This window comes from Phyllostomus hastatus, unplaced genomic scaffold (assembly GCF_019186645.2).
Source record: "Phyllostomus hastatus isolate PE091 unplaced genomic scaffold, TTU_PhHast_1.1 phas_scaffold_755, whole genome shotgun sequence".
NCBI lineage: Eukaryota > Metazoa > Chordata > Mammalia > Chiroptera > Phyllostomidae > Phyllostomus > Phyllostomus hastatus.
The window spans coordinates 11085090-11110689 of record NW_025334039.1 but is presented as its reverse complement, the minus strand read 5'-3'; the positions used below and the strand labels follow the sequence as shown (position 1 = coordinate 11110689).

The window sequence follows — 25600 nt, the reverse complement described above, 5'->3', positions numbered from 1 at the left end:
AAAAATTAAGATGGGAGCTAAAAATAAATATTTCAAATCCTCCAATACATTTGGAATCCTGGCTTTCTTTTGCCCTCAGTACTTACTGTCATAGGATTTGAGTGTGAGGAGAGTCCTTAGCAATCGATAATCTTGTCTGGCTAGAGAAAACTGAGGCACAAAATGCTTACAGTGACCTGCCAAAGGTCAGCCAATAGTTTTGTGACCGAGCTAAGACTAGAATCTTAGTTTCCTGATCTCTAGTCTAATGATTTCCCCACTATATCCCATTTTACATTTGTTTTGCAGCTAGCCTCCCTGAATTAAAGTTAAATTTAAAATGTAGGATTAAAGAAAATACTACATAGTTTATCCCACCTCTACTTGTCACTCTAATAATGAATGGATAGGACTAACTGGGCCACCTTTATTCTATTAGTGGATGTGACTAATTGTACCCTTGATAAAAGTGTGATACCTGCTTGGCCCCCAAAGATGCAATGAAGATTTTTAAAAAGGTACCAGATATAGAAATGCCTTGAAAATCAATGCCATTTATACATAAAATTGGGTTGTGAACAGTTTTTACTTGAGTTCTGCCCTGTTTTTTGCCACTCTCCCATCTTTGGGACTGAGCCCTATCAGTGAATGTAACACAGTGGCTAGGAGACAGATGCTGACTGTCTACATGGGCAACTTCCCAATATTGATCACCTGTTTCTTATGACCATGCTGGGTGCACAGTTTGAATCACTGATACCTTCTGTTTGCTTGACCTGTGCTGGAAATTGCCTGCACTATCTCTGTGTTATCACTCCCATCCCTTCCAACTCTTACTCCCTCTCTTTGTACTGTAGTCATACTGAATTCCTCTCTGTTCCTGGAAAACTCCATGGTCTGCCTCCCTTTTCTGGCCTTTGCCCATGCTGTTCTCACTGCCTAGAATACTTTTCACACCTCTTTGCCATTGCCACATGCTTTCCCACCCTTTTATTTGGCCAGTTCAACCTATTGTTTAGGTGTCATCTTAGATGTTGTTTCATTCAGAAAGCTTTCTTTGCCATTCCTCTCCACTTTTAGCTTAGATGAGCTGTTCTTCCAACGTGCTACCTCAATCACCTGTTATTTCCTCCAGACGCAGAACTTACCATATCTCTTTTAATTGCTTATATTCCTCTCTATACTGTGAGCTCCCTGAGGGCAGAGGGCCTGTTCTATTTGTCCACTGGTGTATAGCCAATGCTTGACACATATAAAAATAAACACATATTTGTTGAAAAATTATACTCATGCTTAATGATTTGCATTTTACAAATTGCTTTTATTATTACTATAATTTTATCCTTACCATAAACCTATGGTACGTTATTATTCCTTCACATTTTTCAGATACAGAATATCTGAAAAGACATTAGTTGACTTGTCTAGGGTTACCTAGCTAATAAGTGGCAGAACTAATATTTGAAACCAGGGTATTAGATTCAAGCTCAGTATTATTACCATTACATTACAGCTAACTGTGTTTAATTATAGACTAATTGAAGGTCTTATGCTGGTCTTCAGGGGAGTTAAATGATCAGAACTTTTTTTCAGGAGAATATATCTGGCAAAGAGGAAAGCCTGAACCATGCTATAGGCAGTGGCGGCAGGGTGGGCAGAACAGCCATTTGTGGGAGGCAAAAAAAAATGAATATCAGAACAAAACCAAAGAAGAAAGGGCTAAGTTTTACTTTGTAGAAATCCAAAAAACTAATTAGGAAAGACAGTTGCACCCCTAAGTTTATTTCAGCATTGTTTATAATAGCCAAGATATGGAAGCAGCCTAAGTGTCTATTGATAAAAAAATAAAGAAGGTGTGGTACATATATAAGAAAATATTATTTAGACCAAAAAAAGAATGAAATCTTGCCATTTGTGACAACATGGGTGGAACTAGAGGATATTATGTTAGTGAAATAAGTCAGACAAAGAAACACCATATGATTTCACTTACGTGTGGAATCTAAAAACCAAGACAATAAAACCAAACAAACCAGAAACAAACTCATAGATACGGAGAACAAACCGATGGTTTCCAGATAAGAGAGGGTTGGGTGAAAAAGAAGAAGGGATTATGATGTACAGATTACCTGCAATAAAACCAGTCATGGGAATGTAAAGTACAGCATAGGGACTATAGTCAGTAATATTGTAATAACTATATATGGTGTCAGATGGGTACTAGACTTATCAGGGTGATTACTTTATAAGTTACATAAACATCTAGTCACTATGTTATATATCTAAAACTAATGTAATATTGTATGTCAACTGTAATTTAAAAATTTTTACATTTCTCACAGTGGTGGAAAAAAAAAAAACCCCTGGGTCAATATACGAATGAATTAATTGATGGCATTTAAAAAATAAGAGATTCATCCCTGACTGGTGTGGCTCACTGGATTGGGTGCGGGCCTGTGAACCAAAGGGTCACCAGTCTGATTCCCAATCAGGGCATAGGCCTGGGTTGCAGGCCAGGTCCCCAGGTGGGCTGTGTGGAGGCAACTGATCCATGTATCTCTCACACATCGACGTTTCCCTGTATTTCTCCCTGCCTTCCTCTCTCTAAATATGAATAAATAAAAATATTTTAAAAATAAATGAAAATAAGAGATTCATTTCAGGTAATAATGTTATGACGTTAATAATGATTATTCTTGACTGACTGTGTCCCACATCTGCACTCATCTTCTGTTCTGATCCTCGCACGAACACATGGGGCCCATATTATGATCTTTATTTCAAAGGTAGAAAAATATATTTTGTTATCAAGGAACTTATCCAAGATTATTGAGACCTGGGATTAGAAACCCCATGTATCTAATTCTAGTATTTGTGATCTTTATGTCACATTTATCCATAGAATGCTAAGAAAAGAAACCAATTTAAAAATGGGCACAGGCTTGAATGTCTATTCCTCCAAGGAAGTTTTGGAAATGGCCAATAAGCACATGAAAAAATGCTTGACATCCTTAGTCATTAGGGAAAAGCAAATCAAAACCCCAGTGAGATACCACGTCACATTCACAATGATGACTGCAATCAGAAACGTGTAATAACAGTTGTTAGTGAGCATATAGAGAAATCAGAACCTTCATACATTGCTGGTGAGGATGTAAAATGGTGCTGCTGCTGTGGAAAACAGTCTGGCAGTTTCTAAAAACTATTTAATATAGTTACCATAAGAGCCAGCAATTCTCCTCAGTACATACCCAAGGGAACTGAAAACCTATGTCCACACAAAATCTTGTACATGAATGTTCACAGCAGCGTTATTCACAGTAGCCCCAAAGTGGAAACAACCCAATATCCGTCAATGGATGAGTGAATGAACAAGATGTGGTACACCCATACAATGAGATATTGTCCAACCATAAAAAGGAATGAAGTATTGATACATGCTACAATATGAATGAACCTTGAAAACATTATGTGAAATCATTAAGTGAATGAAGCCAAACACAAAAGGTCACATGTTGTTTTTTCAAGTCAGTGAATCATCGGGGTCTGGGTTTCCCTCCCTGTGCTGTGGTTTAGAAATGCTGGTCAGTAAACAGGGCAGTCCAAGGGCTCACTGTGTTTGTTTCCCCTCTCAGAAATCAGTGTTTAGGCTGCCCGTTGTCCAATGTCTGAAACAACTGTATCACGTATTTTTTCTGGCTTTCTGGTTTTCTAGTTTTTTTAATGTGGGAAGGTAATTACTATAGCAGCTAATCCTTCACTAGCAGGAACAGAAATCCCATTTCAAATTGATAACATGTTGTAACTTATAGAGTGTCAGAAATGAGACAAAAGGAAAAACCTATCTGATTTCAAGATCAGTTTGGATATGAAATGTAACTATTTTTTCTTTCTTATTCCTTTCCTACCCATCTCCCCTTCCTCCCTAAAGGGTAGAGGATTCTTCTTGAGATATTTCCCTTGAGCAAATGAAACTTGCAAATAAAATTGCTTTCTATATAATTTGCTGTATTTGGAGGCATACTCAGTATTTAAGTATTATAGTGTGGCAGATATCTTTTTTTTTCAAAGTAGATGAAATTACAGCAGCTCTGGGTGGTTATTTCACTTATTGAATTAAAAGTTCCTAGAATTTCATTCTGGGCCTGCTATCTTCCAACATGATCAGAACAAAGCTACTTACATTCTTCTCTGCCTCAGGCACGTAGCTATAATATCAAGGTATTTTAACACAGAATGTAAAATAATGTAAAATTATGTATATAGTAAAAGTGAATTTTCCTCCCTCAGGACAACAGAGATATTACTTTAAAAAAATGCACTGAAGAGTCATCCTTGGACCCCCTATTGGCCTACAAAACCTAGTCACATTAGAAAAAAAGAAATCATGAGTACGCAGTTGTTAACACCCAGAAGAATTCTCTAAGTCTACCTAATATATCTTCATTTCTGTAAACATAGTTCTTTTTTTTTAATCTTCCTCTTTAAGAGTAAGACAACTCTTAAAATCTAACAAGACTAAATGCCAGTAAAATTATCCACCGTGGCTAAAGCCTCAGCTATTTCTTCACAGTAAAGGCTTTAAAATGGTTTTATTCACCTCTATTTATCACCTCAATCTTCCTTATAAAAATGTATGTATACATAAAACAGTTTCCCTGACTGGGTGCCATAGAAAACCATAGTTGGCAATTACAGCAGTCTCCCCTTATTCATGGTTTCTTTCTCCTCGGTTTAACTCACCAATGGTCAACCATAGTGTAAAAATGCAATGTTCCAGAAATAAACAATTCATGAGTTTTAAATTGCATGGTGTTCTGAGTAGCATGATGAAATCCTGCTCCAGCCCTCTCAGTCCCTCCCAGGGATGCAGCGAATCCACACTGTATATGTTCCCTGCCCAGCAGTCACTCAGTAGCCATCTAGGTTATCAGATCAATTGTCTTGATATTGCAGTATTTGTGTTCAAGTAACCATTATTTTACTTAATAATGGTTCCAAAGTGCAAGAATAGTTTAACTTTATTCTAGATATATGTATAAGGAAAATCACAGTATATATAGGGTTCGGTACCATCTGTAGTTTTGGGACTCCACTGGGGGTCTTGGGACAACATACCCCCTGGATATCAGGGAGAACTACTGCAGTATGACTTTAAAGCTAGCTTTCTTGTTGAACATGTCTGTCCCTATTGAGGGATTTCCATAATGCCAACCTAACTAGAATGTACTTTCATCTTTTAATTTAGGACACTTAATCAGGAGCAACCAAAATGTACTGATTAAAGTTTTTAAAAAATATCAAACTTTAAACACTGTTACCCTGGTGAGGACATCTTGACTACCAAACAAATAGACTTCAAAGGGACCTCCCAACTTTACCTAAACCACAGACAAATATTTGCTGTTACTGTTGTTCTAGGGAGCACAGGGGCACTTTGTCCTTCATTCGTAGGAGACCTTCAGGATGGATTAGTCGCCATCAAGAAAAGTTTTCCCAGTAGACATGAATTGCATTTATCTTTTCCCATTAACTTCCGATCCGAGATATAAGGATTAGTTGCAAGAGATGAATTAAGGAAGAGAAGCTAAAGCTGAATTAGAAGAAAAGACTTGGTAGAAATAAAAGCCAGTAACTGGCTTAAAAATTAAAAAGTAGATACTCTTTTTCTGTACTTTGACTTACATTTAGTGAACTACAACCAGTTCAACTGAAAGACTGGTAGCCTAATTTATAGGATTCATAAAGACATAAAACAGTAGATACTATAAAATTTGTTTATGTTTTCTTCCATTGCAGAGTACAGGTTCTAAAGAGACAAGCTAGAAGTACATAAGTTTTCTAGAATGTTTAAGTCATTGGGCTTACAAAGCAAGAAAGCCCACAATGGAAATCCTAACCTCCAAAAGAGAAACAAATTAAATCTCTCTTCAGTTTCTAAAAGTGTTTCTTTCTTATACTTTAGATGATAGAAAGACATTTCCAACCTGGAGAGTTTGCAAACTTGGCTAATATAAATTCTAATTGTGACATTAAACTTTTTAATAATGGAATTCTTATCATTTACTTACTACATCATTTATTTATTAATTCAATCATTACTTCATATCAGGCACTCTGGTATGTACTCTGGATATAAAACTGAATTTAAAAAATCAATAATATGTACAGATTTCAGTTGTCCCCTAACTCTTGAAAATTAAGCTCTGTCAAAGTGAGATTAGAAAACAGCTCCAAATATTCTTAAAAATCAGAAGAGAACATAAGGCTACTTAACCCAAATTTCTCAATGCAGGAAGTTCCACTAGACGGGCTAATCCATTCATTCTCTACTAGATCCCACACCTTCATCAGTCAGCATGTTTCAGTTTGTGATTCTAGTTATAGGAAAGCTCCTCTGTGTTAAGCTAGGATCTGTCCTCTGCAGCTTCTGATACTGGCCTGGGAGCTACACAAAATAAGTTTATTTTATCCTAAATAAGGAGTCCTTCAAACATTTAAGGTCAGCCATCAACTTAACTTTCATTCTCCAGGTAAAATATCTACCGGGTATCACTTCACATAATTTCTAGACCATCTACCATTCTGGCTGAGTGACAAATGACCTGTTTTATTTCTATGCACAAGTTACTGATGACATTATTTTCCAGACCTTTTCCTCTCTAAGATGTCAAACAAACTCTAATCTCTATTTCTGAACATCTCTTTTCCTAATTTTATTTGTTTTAAAAGAAGGATTATATTGTAATGGGTCTCTATGCTGTTTGACACAATATTTAATACATGGATGGCATACAGTAAATATTTCTCTTTTTTTAATCCTCACCTAAAGATACATTTATTGGTTTAAGAGAGAGAGAGAAACATCAATGTGAGAGAGAAAGATCAATCGGTTGCCTCCCATACACACCCCAACTAGGGACCAAACCTGCAACCTTGGCACGTGCCGTGACCAGGAATCAAACCCACGATCTTTTGGTGTGTGGGAAGATGTTCCAACCAACTGAGCCACATGGACCTGGGCTAATTTTATTTATTTTTTATTTTTTATTTTTTTTAAAGTTTTCAGTCATTATTTCTTTTTTTAAAGATTTTATTTATTTACTTTTTAGAGAGGGAAGGGAGAGAGATAGCAATAGAGAGAGAGAAACGTCAATGTGCGGTTGCTGGGGGTTATGGCCTGCAACCCAGGCATGTACCCTGGCTGGGAATAGAACCTGGGACACTTTGGTTCCCAGCCCAAGCTCAATCCACTGAGCTATGCCAGCCAGGGCTTAATTTTATTTTTTTAATCCAAATGTATTTCAAATATTTTTCTGCAATGTAGAGAATATTCAGATTTTAAAAGACCTACCATGTTTTCAGTGCAGCAGTTTAGGAAGAAACGGAGTTGATGAGTGGAGACAGGGAACTAGGAGGAAGAAATTAGTTCTCTATGAGAACACCAGTTATGTAACCTCTTGAGCACTCCTCTCTAATTGTGGTAAAACAGGAAGGCATGATTGCAGTTCTAATGTCATTATTTTCGGAAGTGGAGAAGGGAATGAAAGAGTTACTTCTACATCTGAATAGAATGTTGTGATATTATCTGCATATTTCCATAACATCTGTCATTGTATTATTTAGTTCATGAGAAAATAATATTTCTGGTTACATGCCAACTAAACTGACAGGCAAACTGACAGGAAAGGCTGAGGTAACAAACGGGTGGGGCGAGGTGGGGAGCTGGCAGCAGTCTAAATATTCAGTAGCTACCTGTGATAGAAATCAGTTCCCCTTTCCTACCAATGAAGTGAGTAAAGTAACTGGCTAGAAATTGACTAGGTGATTTAAAATGGCCTTTGAGGGCAACAGTACCAGGGACAGCTTCATAGGGAACATATCTTCCTGGTTTCACTCACAGCACCTGCTAGACAATACAGAAGTAGTTAAATGCTGTAAGTGGGCTTTTAAAGAAAGGAGGCTAAAAAGGAGCAGAAATCGCAGCTGTGAATTTCCATATGTGCCTGGTGCGAGTTCTTGGATAAGCAGGTGCTTGAGAGTTATAGTTGCAGAATTTCAAATTGATAATCTTATTAACTTGAACAGGGCCTCAAAGAGACTTTTTTAAGCATATTATTTTAAAAGAGCATTAATCTCAACAACAACCTGCCACACAAATCATGAGGAGTATCTATTCCTAATGAAAGAACAGGGACTCTAGATGAGGTACAGAATGCAAACTTTGCTTGCTCACTTTAAGTTCACTACAGAGCAACTACTTACTTGAATCATCTGGGAATTCCTCCTTGAATCTGAAATGCCAACAAGATGTGGGTAACTACATTTTTTTCAGTTTTGATAAGAAATGTTGCTTTAGGTTCATACGGGTATCATATCATAGCATTGCCATCTAAAAATATCTTTAAATACTTAGTTCCTTATCTAGTACTTAACATTCATAGTATAGTCTAAAAAGAATTTGTAGAGTCACAAATAGACACGTAGGACTAAATATGGCATAGAGACATGACTTGTCCTTTGTACATATGACTTGTTCATTTTCTCTAAATCTGACTCCTTCCAGCTTATTTTTGGCTGTCTATGAAGGTGACTGGGCTACTGCTTTCATAAAAAGTATATAATTCCTTATGTTAACTTTATCAACTATTAAATGACTAAGACAGATGCTAAGTAAGTGTCCAAAAGCGCTAAGCAAAAATGTAGACTCCTAACACTCTTGGAAATGTGTGTGTGTTACATGTTGTCCTCAGCTCCAGTGGACCCTGAGATGTCCACACTGTCCTGTCCTCAACAGCCCTGCTCAGCTCCTGTACACCTGTGCCTGTGGCTTCTTTGATGGAGTCAACCCATCTCATACTTCGTCTCCTCTTTCCCTGCTGCCTTCTACTTTCCCAGCGTTGTTGCCTTTTCCAAGGAACCCTGACTTCTCAGAATGTTCCTGAAGTAGGAGAGGTTCATTTTGTCATTTTTGCTTCCAGAGATATTTGAAGCCAAATTTGCTCTAAATTCCACTTGTTCATCTCTCTGGCAGTCTAGGGTATCCATAGATCTCTCCTCCAACACTGTATTTCAAATGAATCAATTTTTTTCCCTATCAGCCTTCTTCACTGTCCAACTTCATGTCCCTGCATAGTAATGCATAGCAATATAAACGTGAACAGTTGACCAGTGTTAGCATGTCAACTTCACCAATGATATAATTGAATTATACTATGAATGACAATAAGCATTTATATAGTAGTTAGCCATTTATAAAAACATGTGTATGCCTTATCTTACTCTTTTTGACATTGACTCAATTTACAAACAAAGAATCTAAGGCCCCTAAATTAAAGAGCCACTTAGGCTACTTGAGAGGCTCAAGTGTGAGATGACGGAGCTTGAACTGGAATGGTGACAGTGGAGATGAGGACCAGCTTAGAGGCAGAACCACCAGAACCTGGTGACAGACTAGATGTGGGACTCCAACTCCCACGTTATGCTACCCAGAAATATTATAAGCTATAAACAAAGTGTCATATATTAATACAAGACAGGGACTCGGAGAGTAGGGACTCATTTCTTTTTTCTCTGCCTCCCCTTTCTTTGTCAGTTAAGTGACTTCCTTATGTTCAGTAGTTATGAAAAAGACCACTTGCCTTGCAAGAAATGATGTCTCATAAAAAAGGTTATATCAAAAGTGAGGGCTTCTGCCTACCTAGCAGGAAGACTGTCATGACTAGCTACATAATTTGGATGGGAAGGATTTTTTTCAGTCGTTTACTCACTCTGTGGTATAATCTCTGCATTCAGAGGTGGGTGAGACATTAGAGAGTCCTGACACAGGCCTTTCAATCTGCACATGATTACAGATTCCTCTCTGTAACAGCTCTCCCTGGGGATCATTCAGACTTCGCTGAAACATTTCACAGATGAGAAACTCAAGGGAGCTCTCCTTGTCTTTTGGATACATCCAGCTTTTAGGAAAGTCTTTCTTTGGTCATACTCTTGCTTCGTGAAAGCATCAGCATCCATTTAATCCCTCTCCAAATATCTGAGGAACGCTAGCAATGCCTGAACATCCATAAACCCTCTCTCATAGGTGAAATAGCCCAAGTTTTTCATTATGTAATGAGGTTTCTAATTGATCTCACCAGTTCTGTTCAGCTTTTTCTGAATAGGAATATCTTGGCCAAACATAATATCCTAGCTATGCTTCAACTAGAGAACACAACAGAAGGACTATTCTCTCCTTTGTTTGGGACATTACTCTTCTACCAATGTAGCCTCAAGTTGCATTAGCTCAATATATTGTTGACTTGTATTGAGATTACACTCAACTGAAATCCTCAGGTCTTTTTCACATGCACAACTGGTAAGTCACACATTTCTAGTGACAGTACAGATGATTTTTTAAAAGAGGAATTTATGTTTAAAACTATTAAATTTAACCTCATAAGTTTTGCTCAAGAATCTTTTGACTGCTTCCTGAGTTGTCTTTCTAAAACTGCTCTGATTACATTATCCCTACCCAGGAGAACTGCTGATTGATCTCTACTATCCACCAGATCAAGGCCAAAATTCTTGGCTCACTAGACCTTGGATAATCCGACTTGAGCCTCCAGGACCAGCCTCATTTCCCACATCCCTCTCTCTTTCCCCCTACCCCCCACTTCTATACTCTCTACCCATTCTAAGGATTTACTTTCCTCATACATATGCATTTTTTCATGGAATTCCTTCTCCTACCTTTCAATTATTACTCACCCTTTAAGAGACAACAATTTAAAAGTCTCAATCCGACTGTGGACTCCTTGAAGGAAGGATTATGTTACAATGAAATTCAGGCAACAGGAAAGGGACATAGCTTACAAGTTTGGGGGCTTTTTTTTCAAGTTTTTTTTTGTTTGTCTTATTAAAGAAAATAATATTGAAACCTCACTCTTCAAAGTTACTTTCTCCTCCCACCTCTAGAAATGCAGGGAAATTGGATTTGACTTACTTGAAATAACAGTTCTTAACTTAGGGAGAGGTAGTAACAAGCTTGGTGGTTTATCCAAGGGAACCAAATAATTGCACAAGTTTGTCCAGAGGCAATGTTATGAGGCAGTTGTTTTCCAGAATCCCAAAACAACCCCCTACACTCAACACCACATTGTGAAAAGAAGTTCAGCTGGAAACACTGCAGAAGCATATGAAAATGATAACATTTTCTCTCTCTGATTCTAGAACAAAGTCTTTTTCAGTAGCTGCTGAAAAATAGTGTTACCTCAAATAAGCATGGCGTCATGCAGAAGGCATCTGAATGTTTTTCATATTTTTTGTTTGTTTTAGGAACTGTGATTATAAAGTGTGCATCAACAAATAGAGCTGACACCTGGAGAGACTTCTGTTCCTCTGTCAGTTGCAGGAAGGTTAGGAAAAGGAGAGAAATATGACATAGAAAGAGGTTGGTGTTTTGTTTTGTTTTGTTTTGTTTTGTTTTGTTTTGTTTGTTTGTTAACAAGCCAAACTGTCCAGGAAAAGAATGTTTTGGAGAGATAAAGTGAGACGTGTGCAAAATGCCCAGCACAGTAACTGCACATTCTACTGTGATCTCTACATGTCGGTCTTCTCTTCTCCCTCTTAATGGAACAATTAAACATCAGTGCAGTAAACATTAATTAAAACAGCAAGATGCTCTGCATCACATTCCACAAATCCAATTTTACAATATATTAAGAGAAAAATGGGTACAGTGCTATATTTTAGTTTCATTTCCAATATTGTGATGGCCGAGGGGCATTCCAAACACATATTGTTCCTATAGTTGGAATTCTGAGTCTAAAAAGAATGAAAAGTTGGAGGAATCAAGATAAAATGAATATGAGGCCGTTAAAACCTGAAGGCCCCTAAACTCAGCATTTCTCTTTCAGCATGGTGTTTTCTTTTTTTTTTTAAGATTTTATTTTATTTATTTCCAAAGAGGGAAGGGAGGGAGAAAGAGAGAGAGAGAGAGAGAAACATCAATGCGTGGTTGCTGGGCGCCATGGCCTGCAACCCAGGCACATGCCCTGACTGGGAATCGAACCTGCGATGCTTTGGTTCTCAGCCCGCGCTCCATCCACTGAGCTACACCAGCCAGGGCAGCATGGTGTTTTCAAAGATATCTTTCTCCTTCCACACTGTTTCCTCTCTCTTTTCCATTATCATCTGTTATCCAGTGTTTTCTCTTTCCTTTATTTGTTTTGGTTTGTCTTCTGAAAACCTCAAACTGCAGCTCTCATGCCTACTCTCTCACTTGTCATGTTAGGATTCACACCCACTGTTCTGACTGCGGTAAGTCAATGTTATTTGATTCATGCTGCTGCTTAAACAACTGTTGGACCTATAGATTGTTGAGACTGGTTTGCGTATAAGCCTTGGAAATGTCAAGTGTTTTTGTAATGACAGTTTGATCCTGCCCTGGGCTCAGGGCTTGGACCTTCCTCTTTCCTATCCACACCCACTCCCTGATGATCTCATCCAGTTTTACAGCTTTAAATATCATCTCTAAGCTGATGACTCCCAAATTTATATATTTAGTCCAAACCTCTCCTCTGAACTCTAAACTCACAGATCCAGCTACCTACCAAGTGTCTCCACTTGGACAGCTCATGGGCAACTCATACTTAATGTGTCCAGACATGAGCTCTTGGCATCCCTCTCCAAATCTGCTCGCCCAAGAGTCCTCTCCATCTCAGTAAAGGGCTATTCTGTTCTTCCAGGTGCTCAGGCTAAAACCATCCCTACTACTCTTTTCCTCTCGTGCTCTACATCCACCCTTTCAGTAAATGCTATGGGTTCTCTCCATTAAATAGATCCAGAACACAACCGTTTTTCACCATTCCCACGGCTACTCACTGTCCATGCACCATGATATCTAACCTAACTTATTTCAATAGCACGTTAGCTAATCTTTCTCCTTCCCACTTCGGTCTTTTCTTAACGCACAAGCCAGAGTGGTCCTATTCAAAATAAACTGATCACATCACCCCTCTGCTTAAAACTTCAAATGGCTTCAGTATCATTCAGAGTAAAAGCAATGACCTTATAATAATAACTTGTAATAACTAATGGTCCAAATTGGGATCCACTTAAAAATGAAAGGGCATGATAAACATAATTAATAGGCTTTAACTGATGTAGTTATAAATTTGAGCCATCCTAGGCACCTATGTACAAGGCCCCATCACCCTCCAGTATCTCTGACCTCTGACCTAACCTATTGTACTGTACTTTGACTTTCAGCCTCTGCACCCCCTCCTCACTCCCCCGAGGGCACCAGGTAGACTTCCTCAGGGCCTTTGCTCTTTCGCTAGATGAGCTCACTGCCCACTTCTTTTTCCTTCAGGTCCTTGTTCAAAAGTCTTAGTGAAGCTTTCCCTGAGAGTTCTGTCTAAACATTAAAAAAATCAAAACCAAAACCACCTCCCTACTTCCTAGCCTCCTTTCCTGCTTTACTATTTTTTTTTTTACTTACACTTATCAATAGCTAACATTCTATACATCTTACCTTGTTTGGCACCTTACATTTAGAATGTAGGCTCAGTGGCAGGGGTTTTAAACTTTTTGCTCTATATCCCCAACTCTTGCAATAGTGGCTGGCACATAGGAGACACTTTATAAATATTTGTAGAAAGAATGATTGAATCATAACTAATTTGAAAGGTTCAATACATAGTAGATGTGTAACATCCAACAAACAGTTACAGTTCTTTTCATAAAATTCAATCCAACAAATGTATTTTGGACATTTATGCCTGGCAGGGATGTGGGCTAGGTGCAGAGGTTCGGGGGCTGACAGCCACAAAGCACATACAGTGATGGGAGGGACAAAGTCCCTCAAAAGCAAACACTGCTGGAGTAGGAAGGATGGGGACATGATGTCACAGTTACATATGAGTGACACAGAGCGCATGGCCACGCAGAGGAGGGAGAGGCTATATGCATCGACTTCTCAGACACTTCTGAATACTGATCAGAAGTGATCATTTCCATATTCTCTGGCATGATTCATTCTCCTCATCTTCCAGGGCCCCCAAACTTCTAGTACCCCCATTTTGATTTGTAAGGTTCTCCAGTTGCTTGGTAGGAAGCTGCCATGTATGCCAGATATACCTGACCTCCAGGTGCCTGCTCCTCATCTGTTCTTCATTGTTCAGCCCTAAGTTTTCAATGTAAATCATTCATTACTAACTCAGCATTTACAATCTGCTGTCTCAACGTTTCCAGAATATTGTAATCAAATATTGGCAAAGTTAAACTATCAAATGAAACAAAATACAAAGCAAATATGTGCTAAACAGATTTTTAAAAAATAACTATACAGAAAGTATTTTTGGATGAAAAATCCTCCTTTGAAATTAATAGATCAAAGTTTATTGATTTTATCTTTGCATTCATTCTAATTTTTATGTCACTTCCTTAAATAATTTTAATTGATAACCACCCTGTGGGTTTTCTTTAAACTAGAGGCATTTTTTTTTTAATGTGCTGTTATAAATCTCTAGCCATACCCTTATAGGAATGGTATAGACCCAGGGTATGGATAACTGAAGCACTCTAAACAAATATATACAATATTTTATTTTCAAGGAAGCTCAACAAAACCATATCAGAGAATATGCTTCAAAGCAAAACATTAATACACTGGATGACTTAAGCAGCTACTAGCTAGCTAAAAAGTACTTCCCTATCCCCTAAAACAAATCAAGCAATTAAAAGTATGCTAAATGGTATTGAAGAACAGTGATACTCATTCATGTTTAGCTCATTTTAAATGATCTTGAGTAAAGACAGAAAATTGTACTTGAACAACAATTAAAATAAGATTTTAAAAAAATGATCTTGGGCAACATTAACTACGAACAATATTTAGTCATTCTAGATAATTGTCCTGTCAATGTAAAAAAAAAAAAACTGTCCACTTTTTAAATGAAAAGTTCATGCAACCATTTACAAATTGTCAGTTAAACAGTAAATTGTAGGTAATACCTAATTGAAGAAAGAAGTAGCTAACCAAAGAATAGTGCTTAGAAAACAGTACTACTGCTGTGTTGCTTTGCTTTAGCTTTTAAGTTTAAAAATCCTAAATATTGCTTAGCATATTATAAATGTAAATACCTATAGAAGCCTGATGAAGTAATTTATCATTTTCTGCATACTTGTGCTCCACTGACTTTCTCACAAGGTATTGAAACATAATCCTTCCAAAGGCCTAAAGAAACAAATACTCAGATCTTAGGCATATTACCTGTCCAACATATTGGAGGAAATAAGCTCATAAATTATCACACTTAATCTCTTACCCAGGAGATTGTAAGGACTGTGAAGGAAAGGAATGTATACAGTTCTTGTGTCTTTCACACTACCTGGCGTGGCACAAAGGAACTTCAACCTAGTGCAAACAGCACTGGGCTTGACGTCAGGAAACACAGATTTCAGCTGAGTAATTGTAGACAAGTCGCTTAACTTTCTTCAGGTTTCAGATTAGTCATCAGTCATGTTCTTTCCCATCGATGACATTTAGGTTCCTTTTCCAAAGCTCTCATTCTAAGAAACACTAGCCAGAGGGATTTTTAACAACGTGTGTCATTTAAACACACAACTTCATTTTCCCATATCGACAAATGGAAAGAAATGGAACCCTTGATCACAGATTCTCTCTCCTGAAAACTTGCCAGGAACTCAGAGTTCTTGTCATGGTCTATTCCATCAAATACAAATCTTCCCATCGGTTTTAGAGACAGCAAGCCCTTCCCTGCCACATTCCCCATCCCGTACACCATTTTATTTTCTCCTTAGTTCTTATTTACTATCACACTCTGACATACTATATATTTTATTTAATTATTTGTTCTCTATTCCCCCTTCCCTCCACTCAAACCAAAACTTCATGGAGACAGGCATTTTTATCCCTTTGGTTCACTACTATATCCCCAATACCCGGAATGGAACCAGACATATAGTAACTCAGAAATTATTCAGTGAATAAATGGATAAATAAACATTTTTAAAAGATCTTTCATTAATCACCTCTCCTCAACCACAATTTATCCTACATTATTGCCAATTCGGCTTCTCCACCTAAATCAGAGTTTCTGAATCTTATCCCCTACCCGAGCCCTACATTCCTTCATCTGTCTCATTTAAGGATATGCTCCTATCCTACCCCTGCTTGTCATAGCATTCCTTTGTTCATTCATTCAGTTATAGATTTACTAAATGCCTACTGTGGTCCAAGCGACATGCTAAATGCTGGGAATACAGAGCTGAATAAGACTGGTGCAGCCCTTGCCCCCTCTAACAATCTTTGCCCAGTGCTTCATTGGAGACCCCACCCCCACCCCATTCTTGGCCCCTCTGTGCTGCTCCTCTGTTCAAACATTATATATTCAGAATGTCTTGCAGAAAAAATCTGTACAGTTTGGTTGGTTGCCATCCAAATCTGAACAGAGTTCTTTTAATAAGAATTAGTAGAGCAGGGAGCAAGTGATGCTAACTTCTGAGGAGGTGGTAACTCCATCCCTTGAAAGTTGTATTGGAGTCACTGGAATGATACTGTTTGCTAAACAATGATAATCAAACTTTTAGCTCCATGAGGACTGTGTGGCTTGCTGCATCTCCCCACTTCCTTCTGTTCTCTGTACCAGAGGTACTCTTAGGTGCTTCTTTGCATCCTGAAAAAGTCTAATTAACCTATCATCTTTAGCTTCAAGGTGATTATTATCTATTGCTCCAACTGAATAGGAGACTAAGGCCCCAATTGACAGAGGGCCTTGATGTCTTACCAAGCCTGTCTGGGCCTTTTAAAAAAATTATTGAGGTATATTTGAACATTAAGAATTGCATTTATTTAAGGTGTACAATTTGATCATTATATATACATTGTGAAATAACTATGACTTTCAAGCTAATTAACATATCCATTACCTAAATGGTTACCACTTTTTGCATGTGTGTAGTGAGAACACTAAGATCCACCCTCTCAGCAAACTTCAAGTTTACAATAAAGTCTTGCTGACCATAGTCACATTTGCTGTTCATTGGATATCCAGAGCTGATTCATCTTGCATAACTGAAATTGTGTGCCCTTTGAACAGCATCTCTCTGGGCTGTGCCTTTTACCAGAATTTTTGGGAGTACTATATGCCTCCACCCCAACATTTCCAAAGTTGTGTTCTGGGCACCTTTGGAATTCTGAGAGGCAGCAACTGGAGTTGTACGAGAAGAGGTTTCCACGGACAAATGAGTTTGTGAGTGTTATGGCCTATATTTCTCACTTGAGGATACAGGATAAATAATGCAAATATTTATGTGTTTATAAATGTTTAATTTTGTTAAACCCAGTCAGTATTCCCCAACCTGCTTTGACCATGCAACCTTTATTCTCAGAACACCATAGATATCTCAGAGGACATTCCTGCTATGAGGAATGTTGTTTGGCAAATTCTTCTTACCTTCATGTCATATCCAAATGCACAGTAAGTGAGAGTGAGCAAGGAGAGAAAGATGCATATAATTTCTCTGCTAGCAGTTCTTGGGGGCCAATTATGAAGAGAGAACATAGTTTTATGGAAGAGTAGACTTAGAGTAGGAAGACATGATTTAGTCCTACCTCTGTGATATAACTGACTATGTCTTTGGACAAATCACTTGTACCTGAGTCTCGATCTGCTCCTATAAAGGAGAATTTTAGGATAACCCTACCATATTGTTTGAAACTGCTGGTCTGGTTAGGAAGTTTCTATATAGCAGACTTAACTTTGATTTAAAAAGTATTCTTCTGCCTGGCTGGCGTAGCTCAGCGCAGGCTGAGGACCAAAGCATCGCAGGTTCGATTCCCAGTCAGGGCACATGCCTGGATTGCAGGCCACAGCCCCCAGCAACCGCACATTGATGTTTCTCTCTCTCTCTCTTTCTCCCTCCCTTCCCTCTCTAAAAATAAATAAATTAAATAAATAAATAAAAGGAGAAAACTAGAAAAAAATACAGTGAAAATATTGTTTAGAATTAAAAAAAAGTATTCTTCTGGTTGGATTTTTAGTCCTACTTTTCTTTTTGGTTAAAATATTTTATTTACTCATTTTTAGAGAGAGGGGAGGGGAGGGAGAAAGAGAAGTGAAAGAAACATCAATGTGCGAGAGATCCATCAATCTGTTGACTCTTGTGCGCCCCAACTGGGAACCTGGCCCGAAACCCAGGCATGTGCCCTGACTGGGAATCGAACCCGCAACCCTTTGGTTCACAGGCTGGCACTCAATCTATTGAGCCACACAGGCCAGGGCCTAGTCCTACATTTTTTAAATTGATTTTTTTTTTTAGAGACAGAGAAAAAGGGAGGGAGTGAGAGAAAGAGAGAACAGAGAGTGAGCAAGAGAGAAATGTATTGTTTCATTTATTTGTGCATTCATTGGTTGATTCTTATATGTGCCCTCACCAGGGATCGAACCCTCAGCCTTGGAGTATCAGGATGTTGCTCTAACCAACTGAGCTAGCTGGCCTTTTTTGGATGACTGGTGCCTTTAATTTTGTAAATATAGGTATCTGATTTCTTCGACATGAAGCTACAGGCTCTGTAAGGCCTTAAAAGCCCAAGGAACTATTTTGGAATAAACAATGGAAACAAATTAAGTCTGGGATATATTTATCTTAGCCTGAATAGTAGTATAACACCTAGAGAAGTCCTAAGAAGTCTTATAGAGAATGGAGGAAGATAGTGGCCTATAATATTATAAACAAGCAGTAAATGAAGTTGGAGACTACTTATTTGACACTAGATTAATTGGTTTAGTTTTCTGATAACTCAATTTCCAAAGATAGATATTGATGATACAGAGGTGCACTGTGAAATAAAGTCATAGATCAGAACTAACTGATATTCCAAAACAGCACAGGAGAGGTAGGTAATAATCATTTCCAGGGAGGCTTGCTCTGCTCTTTGTCTTTGAGGAAGATTTTCTTCTGTTCTCTGTCTCAGGAGGGACAGATTCATTCCCAAACCTGCCCTCTAAAGGAAAGAGATTCCTTGACAATTTAATGTCCACTTGCAAATACTGCTCTAGAGGGAAGTAGGTGGCGCTTGATGTTTGTCTTACCACTGAAAGATGTCTGTTGAAATAACAACTACAATGAAGAGAAATTTTTAACCGGATAGAAAAGGTGACCGTACATGGAAATAACTAACAAATTTTGGTCTCTATCTGCTGGAAATTTGGTGTTAGTATTGATGACAGTAAGTAGTTTGGCTTTTAAAAAGACAAGATTTTTGCTTCCACTGTAGGTTAAATAAATGTTACCTTAGTCATCTCTAAGTTATTGCTGGACCATTGTAATACATTCAATGTGATGTTTGCTAAGCAAGCATACCTGCCATCTGGTTACTGAAACTCTACTTTTGCTAGTTCATAGATACACATGGCCCAGCAGCACTGAGATGCAGGGAGCTGATATCAGCCCATGGATCAATTCCAAAGCAATCTGAGAGTTCAAGCCATTCATTTGTTTGCAACACAAAGTGTTCTCCACATAAGAAAACAATGAGTCTAACTTATCTGTCTCTTTCCTGTCCTGGTATCTTTAAAAATGTCCCATCATGGCAAGGTGCACATGCATTTACAATATTAAGCCAACTTTAGAGACCATGAAGAAAAATGGAAAACTGTCTATTTGCTGTTTGTGCCACATCCTTTGGTTCTGGTGCCAGTAGCACTACTCCTGGTCTTCAAAGTGCACACAGAAGAAATAGCTGGATCGTATAGCAAAGTCCACATGCACTCACAGAAGTGGGGGGAAGAGGTTCCCAAACCAACCTTTCCATCCGGCCCCTGGCAAGCACCCCTCCCCCCAAAACCAGAGTCAGAATTAGTAGCACTGACCCCAGTGCCTGACATGTAGTAGGGTTCAATAAATGTTTACTAAATACTAACATCTGGGAAGTCTGCAAACAGTAATAGCTGCTAAAAGAGTGTTTATCTTAGTCTCTGTAGCCATTGTACTATATGCATTAGAGGTATGTCTAACACCTAGTCTTGGCTCTCTTAACCTTGGTGCTATTGCCATTTTGGGCTAATAATTCTTTGTTAGGAATGGAAGGGGTGCTGCTTGTGCACTGTGGGCTTAGAAGTATCACTGGCTTCTATCCACTCGATGCCGGCAATATCCCTCCCCCCAGCAAAAATGTCTCCAGACATTGCCAAATGTCCTCTGGGAGGGGGTGTGGTAGCAAAATCACCCCTAGTTGATAACCACTCATTTAATCTGTGTGTTCATGACTTGTACCAGAATTAGAAAAATTATATTCTCTCTTCCCTTTTTTTGATTCAATATATCTTGATTTACATGATGAAGGTATTTCATTCTCTTAATCTGCTTTCATCCAATTTTCTCTGAATGTTTTCATATATCTAGAGGTATATCCACATAAGTTAAAAACACCTGCTTCCCCCTCAGGGGAAAGGATATATGAAACAAAGATAAATCATTCTATTCAAAAAAGGGACTAATAGCTAAGGAGGTTGTAGGTTTTTGCAAAATGAAGTTGGCATGGTCCGGGATCCAGGATAGACCCAAGACCCTAAACTGGTTAATGTGTCTTTGAGTATAAAAATAACTGTTGCAGCTTAAAAAAGAAGCCTACCTTCATTTGCTTGCTATGCACTCATGTAATCTTAACAATAAAACTCCAATGTTATACAAAGTATCCTTCTGACAAACAGATTTTTTTTCTCCCTTGGCTTTATTTTTATTTACTTCCTATTTATGTTAACAGTTTCAGGAAGATAGCAGCCCGGGCTCCAGGAGCAGGCTGTCAGAGTAACTCTTGCCTCTGCAGAAGTGCAGTAAGTAGTCCCACTAACTGATAAAATCATTAGTGTTTAAAACCTCTAAGGCAGAGTGATGATAGTGGGAAAAGAAAAAGAAAAAATAAAGTCTTAGGATTCCGACTTAAACCAAGCCGGTGGGCAACCTGCTTGAAAATCACTACACATCCATGTCTAAGGGTGAGAAATAATTTATGACAAATAAAGCCCATGAAAAATTCTAATTTCATTCATGTTGCTACAAGTATACCTTCATGCTTTAAAAAAAATGCGGGCTGGTAACATTTTTCTACCTCACTTACAGTGTAGAGTTAAATGTGTGCCCTTACCTCTCCTCCAGTACACGGAAAAGGGCTGGAGTATCTAGAAGTGCAAAGAGCTCCCTTCTTGACAACATCATCTTCTAGACCAAAAGTAGCTGAGCAGTTAGTTGCAAAGTACTTGTAAGGCTTCCATGTCTTCCCAAAGTCCTGGGACCGGTCCAGCACCATGGCTGCCGGCCTGGGGGACTTGAACACAATAATTAGATGAGTGAAGTAGAATTCAGCTTCCAGGTCTAACTGGATCTTTTCTCTGTGCACATCCTCAGCAGACTGCCACCACGTGCGAGGAAACCTGAAGGACGAGTCTGCCATAGCAGCTGGCAGGTGAGCCAGGTGAGGCTGAGCAGCATTGCATTTGTCACATTTGGGCTGCCGACAGGTCAGATCAGTGTTCTCAGTATAGAAGCAGAACAGTTCAGTGGTGTTCTGACCACAGGTGGTGTCTGACCAGAGTTTTCTCCCTAAAGCCAAATTTCCCATCTGAGGGTTACAGGCTTTTTCACAGCGGGAACTCATTCCAGCTACTCCATTTGGTCCTGGGGAAGGGAAAGCATATGTTACTCCAGAAAAACCCATCTGGAAAGCTCTTTTGTCCACCTAGTTCATCTTCAACAGCCAACTTATCCCTACCGAGCTTCAGACTTTCAAGAAAGAGGAAATCCTACCAAATTCGAGCACAAATAAATACCCTGTATTTACACCACATTTGCATACACGAGTGTGTATGTGCATTTTATGTTCAGATGTAAAATTCACATGAAAGAAAATAAAATCACTGTACTTAATATTAACAATAGCTATTGGGCATCTGAGTACCAACAGTCTCTAGCTTTGCCTCCCAAGTGAGATCCCATTCCACAATGATTAAACATCTCAGTACATAATGGTAAAGGGCAAGAGGATGACAAATGGAAACACTGGGGTAGAGATAATGGGCCTAGCCCTTTTCAAGTGCTTTGCTTTCTAAACATTCTCTATATTTGAAGTATAATTACTTTTTTGAGGTCATGACTTAAAAATATCCAAAACAATGTTTTTTGAGATCATCCAACTGAGTCTTTCAAATATAATTTGAGTCCTTAACATTATCTAACGTAACTATGGGAATGCATTAAGGAGAAAATGTAGAATTCATTATATTTTTTAGATAAAAATATGATGGGACAAATTCCCTAGGAAAAGTAATATGAGATACTTAATATGCAATGGGATCTCATTTGGGGGGCAAAGCTGGAGACGACTGGTACTCAGATACCCAATAGCTATTTTTAATATTAAGTAAATATAAATAAATAAGAAAAAACCCCTCTAAACTGCCAAATGACAGAAAAGCTTACTTGACATGCTCTTTGCCTCTTGAGTGTTTCTACCTACGACAGGTTATATAGTAGTTACCTGTTTGCTTAACAGGAGAATGTTTACAGACTGGCTGCCACCAACAGCACCTTTAAACATTATCTGTGAACTAAAGCACCTTCTTAAAGAAACATGCACTTCCAGCCAAACAAAGGTCCAACAGACTTTAATGTTTCAAAATTACTGAAAATGATAAACATTATCCACTTATTAACATCCTGACTACATATTATAATCCTTTAATTTGGGTTTCTTGCTTTAATTATGAATATCGTAAGCAAAATCATCTATTTTAAACGTTAAAACAGACAGGGAAAGAAAGAAAAGGAAGTCAAACCCCAAATTCTGGCTAATTGAACGTTTGTGCTTCTTAACAGGGAGCACCTCTGAACTGTTATCACAGCACCACTGTTGGAGAGCCAAATGACAGCTTAGAGGAAAACAGAGACATTTCACACACTGAGGCTCACCAGCCCCACGTGGCCTTTGCAGCCAAAAGGAAGGGATTTCTTAGGCATATTCTTTAAATGCCACATTCAAGTGTGCATCATGCCTGGACTCTACTTGCTGCTGCTCTGGTTAGCTGGGGCAACAGTTGCCCGTGGCCAGGATCGCCCAAATACACAATGTGCCATGACTCACCTGCCAAGCATTTCAGGGAAAATCATATACTGCCCGTACAAGTATTTTTGACTTGAAACACTTGGCTTGAGATATTTATTTACAACCTCTTGATTGCTTGCATGTTTTTGCCATAACATGGTTTGGAAAGGCAAAAGTTTATTAAAGCTCATTTTGTGTTTAGGGGAGCATGCGTAAGTCCACGCAGGGGTTCACAAGTAGGAAGAAATAAAGTAAAATCTTAGACCTTTAAGGCTCCTTGAAGAAAGTACTGGATAAGTTTCAATTGCCTCTAAACTAACAAGAAGTCCAGGAAAGATTAGAGCCAGATAAAAAATGAGTGGACAAAACACTTGGAGATCCCCAAACAAACGATCAGCCAAGTATAGCAAGGACGCTCCCATGAGTCTCACTGGTTTGGGATGCGGATTCCAGAGCCTGGCTGTTACTACGTGTCAGCAGCTCTGGGGACGAGGTGGAAGGAACCGGAGGGCAGAGGAAAGCGATGCCCTCTATCCACCAGCCCGTTCCTGTACTCCCCTCTCTGGAGCAAGCGAGGTAACTTGGAAAGACCGGAGGGCCAGAGAGTCCCTTTCTTTCCTTCTCACACTGAGCTGCACTTCTGTTTAATTGGAAACCAGGTGACCCTCAAGAGGGAGGTAGAGGAGAAGAAACTCCCTAATTTAAAAAAGGTGAGCTAGGGACGGCTGGCCACAGGCAGCCCAAGAAAGCCTGGATGGGAGTGGGAGGGAAGGCGCATCTGACTACGCCTCTGCCTGTCGTCGTCCAGTTACCGAGACAGGGAGCAGACCCGCCTCCGACCTCCCGCGGAGCCTCGGCTAGGGTACCAGTTCCCCAGGGGCGGCCAGCCTGCTTCTTGCAACCGAGGGTGATCACCACCTACCGACCCAGCCCCGAGTCTCACTACGTACCAGCCACTGCTCCAAGAAGAGGGCATTCACCCTGCCCCAGGTGTCCCTACCTGGCTCTCCTAGTACCCAGCATGAGGTCGGGAACTGCGGCGATCGCTCTCAACGAGAGAGCGGCCCTGGCCCACGCGCGCCCGAGGTTGCTGGGCCACCCCTCCCCATCGTTCCTCAGGCCATGAAGTGCCGGGGGATGGCGAGCTTGGTCCTTTGTTCCCTCACAAAGTGGAAAGACAGTTTTTTACTAGCCCAAACAGAGAAAGAAACCAAGGTCACGGTATCTCCAGCAGGGCGCACCCAGGATATTCAAGGGCGTGTGTACTGCAGTTCCAAAAAAAAAAAAAAAAATCAACAGTATCAATATTTTAAACTGCGGAGACCGGGGAAAAGAGGCGGAACATGGCCACTCATTTCATTCCCGGGAGCTGCGCTCGGCGCTCCCAAACCGCACTCCCCTGCACCCCCGAGTCCTGAAGTGGGGAACCGAAGGAGCAAGGGAAGAAGGGTGGGGGGCCGGCGGCGTCACCACCCACCTGCGGCCACCGCGGAGCAGCCCCAGAGCAGCAGTAGCAGCAGCAGCAGCCGCCGCGCGCAGCTCCCCATGTTCGGGAGGAGCCGGGAGGACCGGGGCCGGGCGGGTGCGGGAGGGAGCCGAGCCCTCTCTGCTGTGGGATGAAGCGCCAATAGTCCTCGGGAGGAACCAGGGCTCTTTATTTCTTCCTCCTCCTGGGGCACCAGGATTAGTCAGTGGTCGCCGGCTGGGAGCCGCGGGCCGGGGTCGCGCCAGGCGGAGAGGTTACCCTGGCGCACTGGCCTGGTGGGGTCCGGGCACCTCCGGGGCGGCGGGGGCCCCGGGACCATAGCCGGCCGGGCCGCGCGGCCCGGCAGAGCGGTCCTGCGGCTCCTCCGCTGCTAGCCCGGGGCTCGGCGCTCGCAGCAGCTGCTGCTGAACTTTGCGAGACCTTTCACTTCCCCGCCGCCGCCGCTGCGGTCTCCTGGGCGTCCTCCTCAGCTTTTACCACCTCCTGTGGCTGCTGCGTCTCGGTCCCGTCCTTCTCCATGGGCAGTTCCATGGGATGCATTTTTATTGCACCGACACCGCGGCGCTCCGGTGCCAGCCCTCCTCCCCTCGCACCTCCACCCCTTCCTCCCGCCCGCCCCCCTGCGCTCGCTTGACAGCCGGGGCGGTGCAGCCCGCGTGGCCGGGTCGCCGACGCCGCCCCGGGAGAGATCCCTGCGCCCGACCGGCCACCCCCGGTGCCTCGCTGCCAGCTCGTCCCGCCCGCCTTAGCCCCCACGCAGCGCCCGTCACCTCAGCCCCCAGCTTCTCTTGTGTCCCTCCTGGCGTTTGCCCTGCATCTCCCTGCGTGACCCCCCTGGTGCCCTCCTGCACCCACAGGCCTCCTCGGGGAAGCAGTCTCCCACCTTCTCCCGGAACATTCCAGAGAGCAGTTGACTTTCCTGATCAGGTCAGGGCATGCCAAGGGGCTTAAAAAACCGCGAAACAGACTAGCGCCTACTTCCCACATCCCCGGGGAAAACAAGCCTTCCCTCTCCCTCTCTCCTCGCA

At 40.5% G+C, this 25600-nt stretch overlaps 1 protein-coding gene across 3 annotated transcripts in view; it reads right to left on the bottom strand.

The window, feature by feature from the left end:
- NTN4 (netrin 4) overlaps positions 1 to 25152 on the bottom strand; it is a 96945-nt gene extending 71793 nt beyond the window's left edge. For all 3 annotated transcript variants that reach the window (XR_006784286.1, XM_045826578.1, XM_045826579.1), the window contains exons 1-2: positions 24564 to 25152; positions 21134 to 21663 (exon numbers count right to left, since the gene is read on the bottom strand). Coding sequence is in view for 2 of the 3 variants with exons in the window: in XM_045826578.1 (XP_045682534.1) it covers positions 21134 to 21663; positions 24564 to 24633 (600 nt within the window). In the remaining variant the exon portion in view is untranslated. The remainder of the gene's footprint in view (positions 1 to 21133; positions 21664 to 24563) is intronic.
- Between the last annotated feature and the right edge of the window lie 448 nt (positions 25153 to 25600).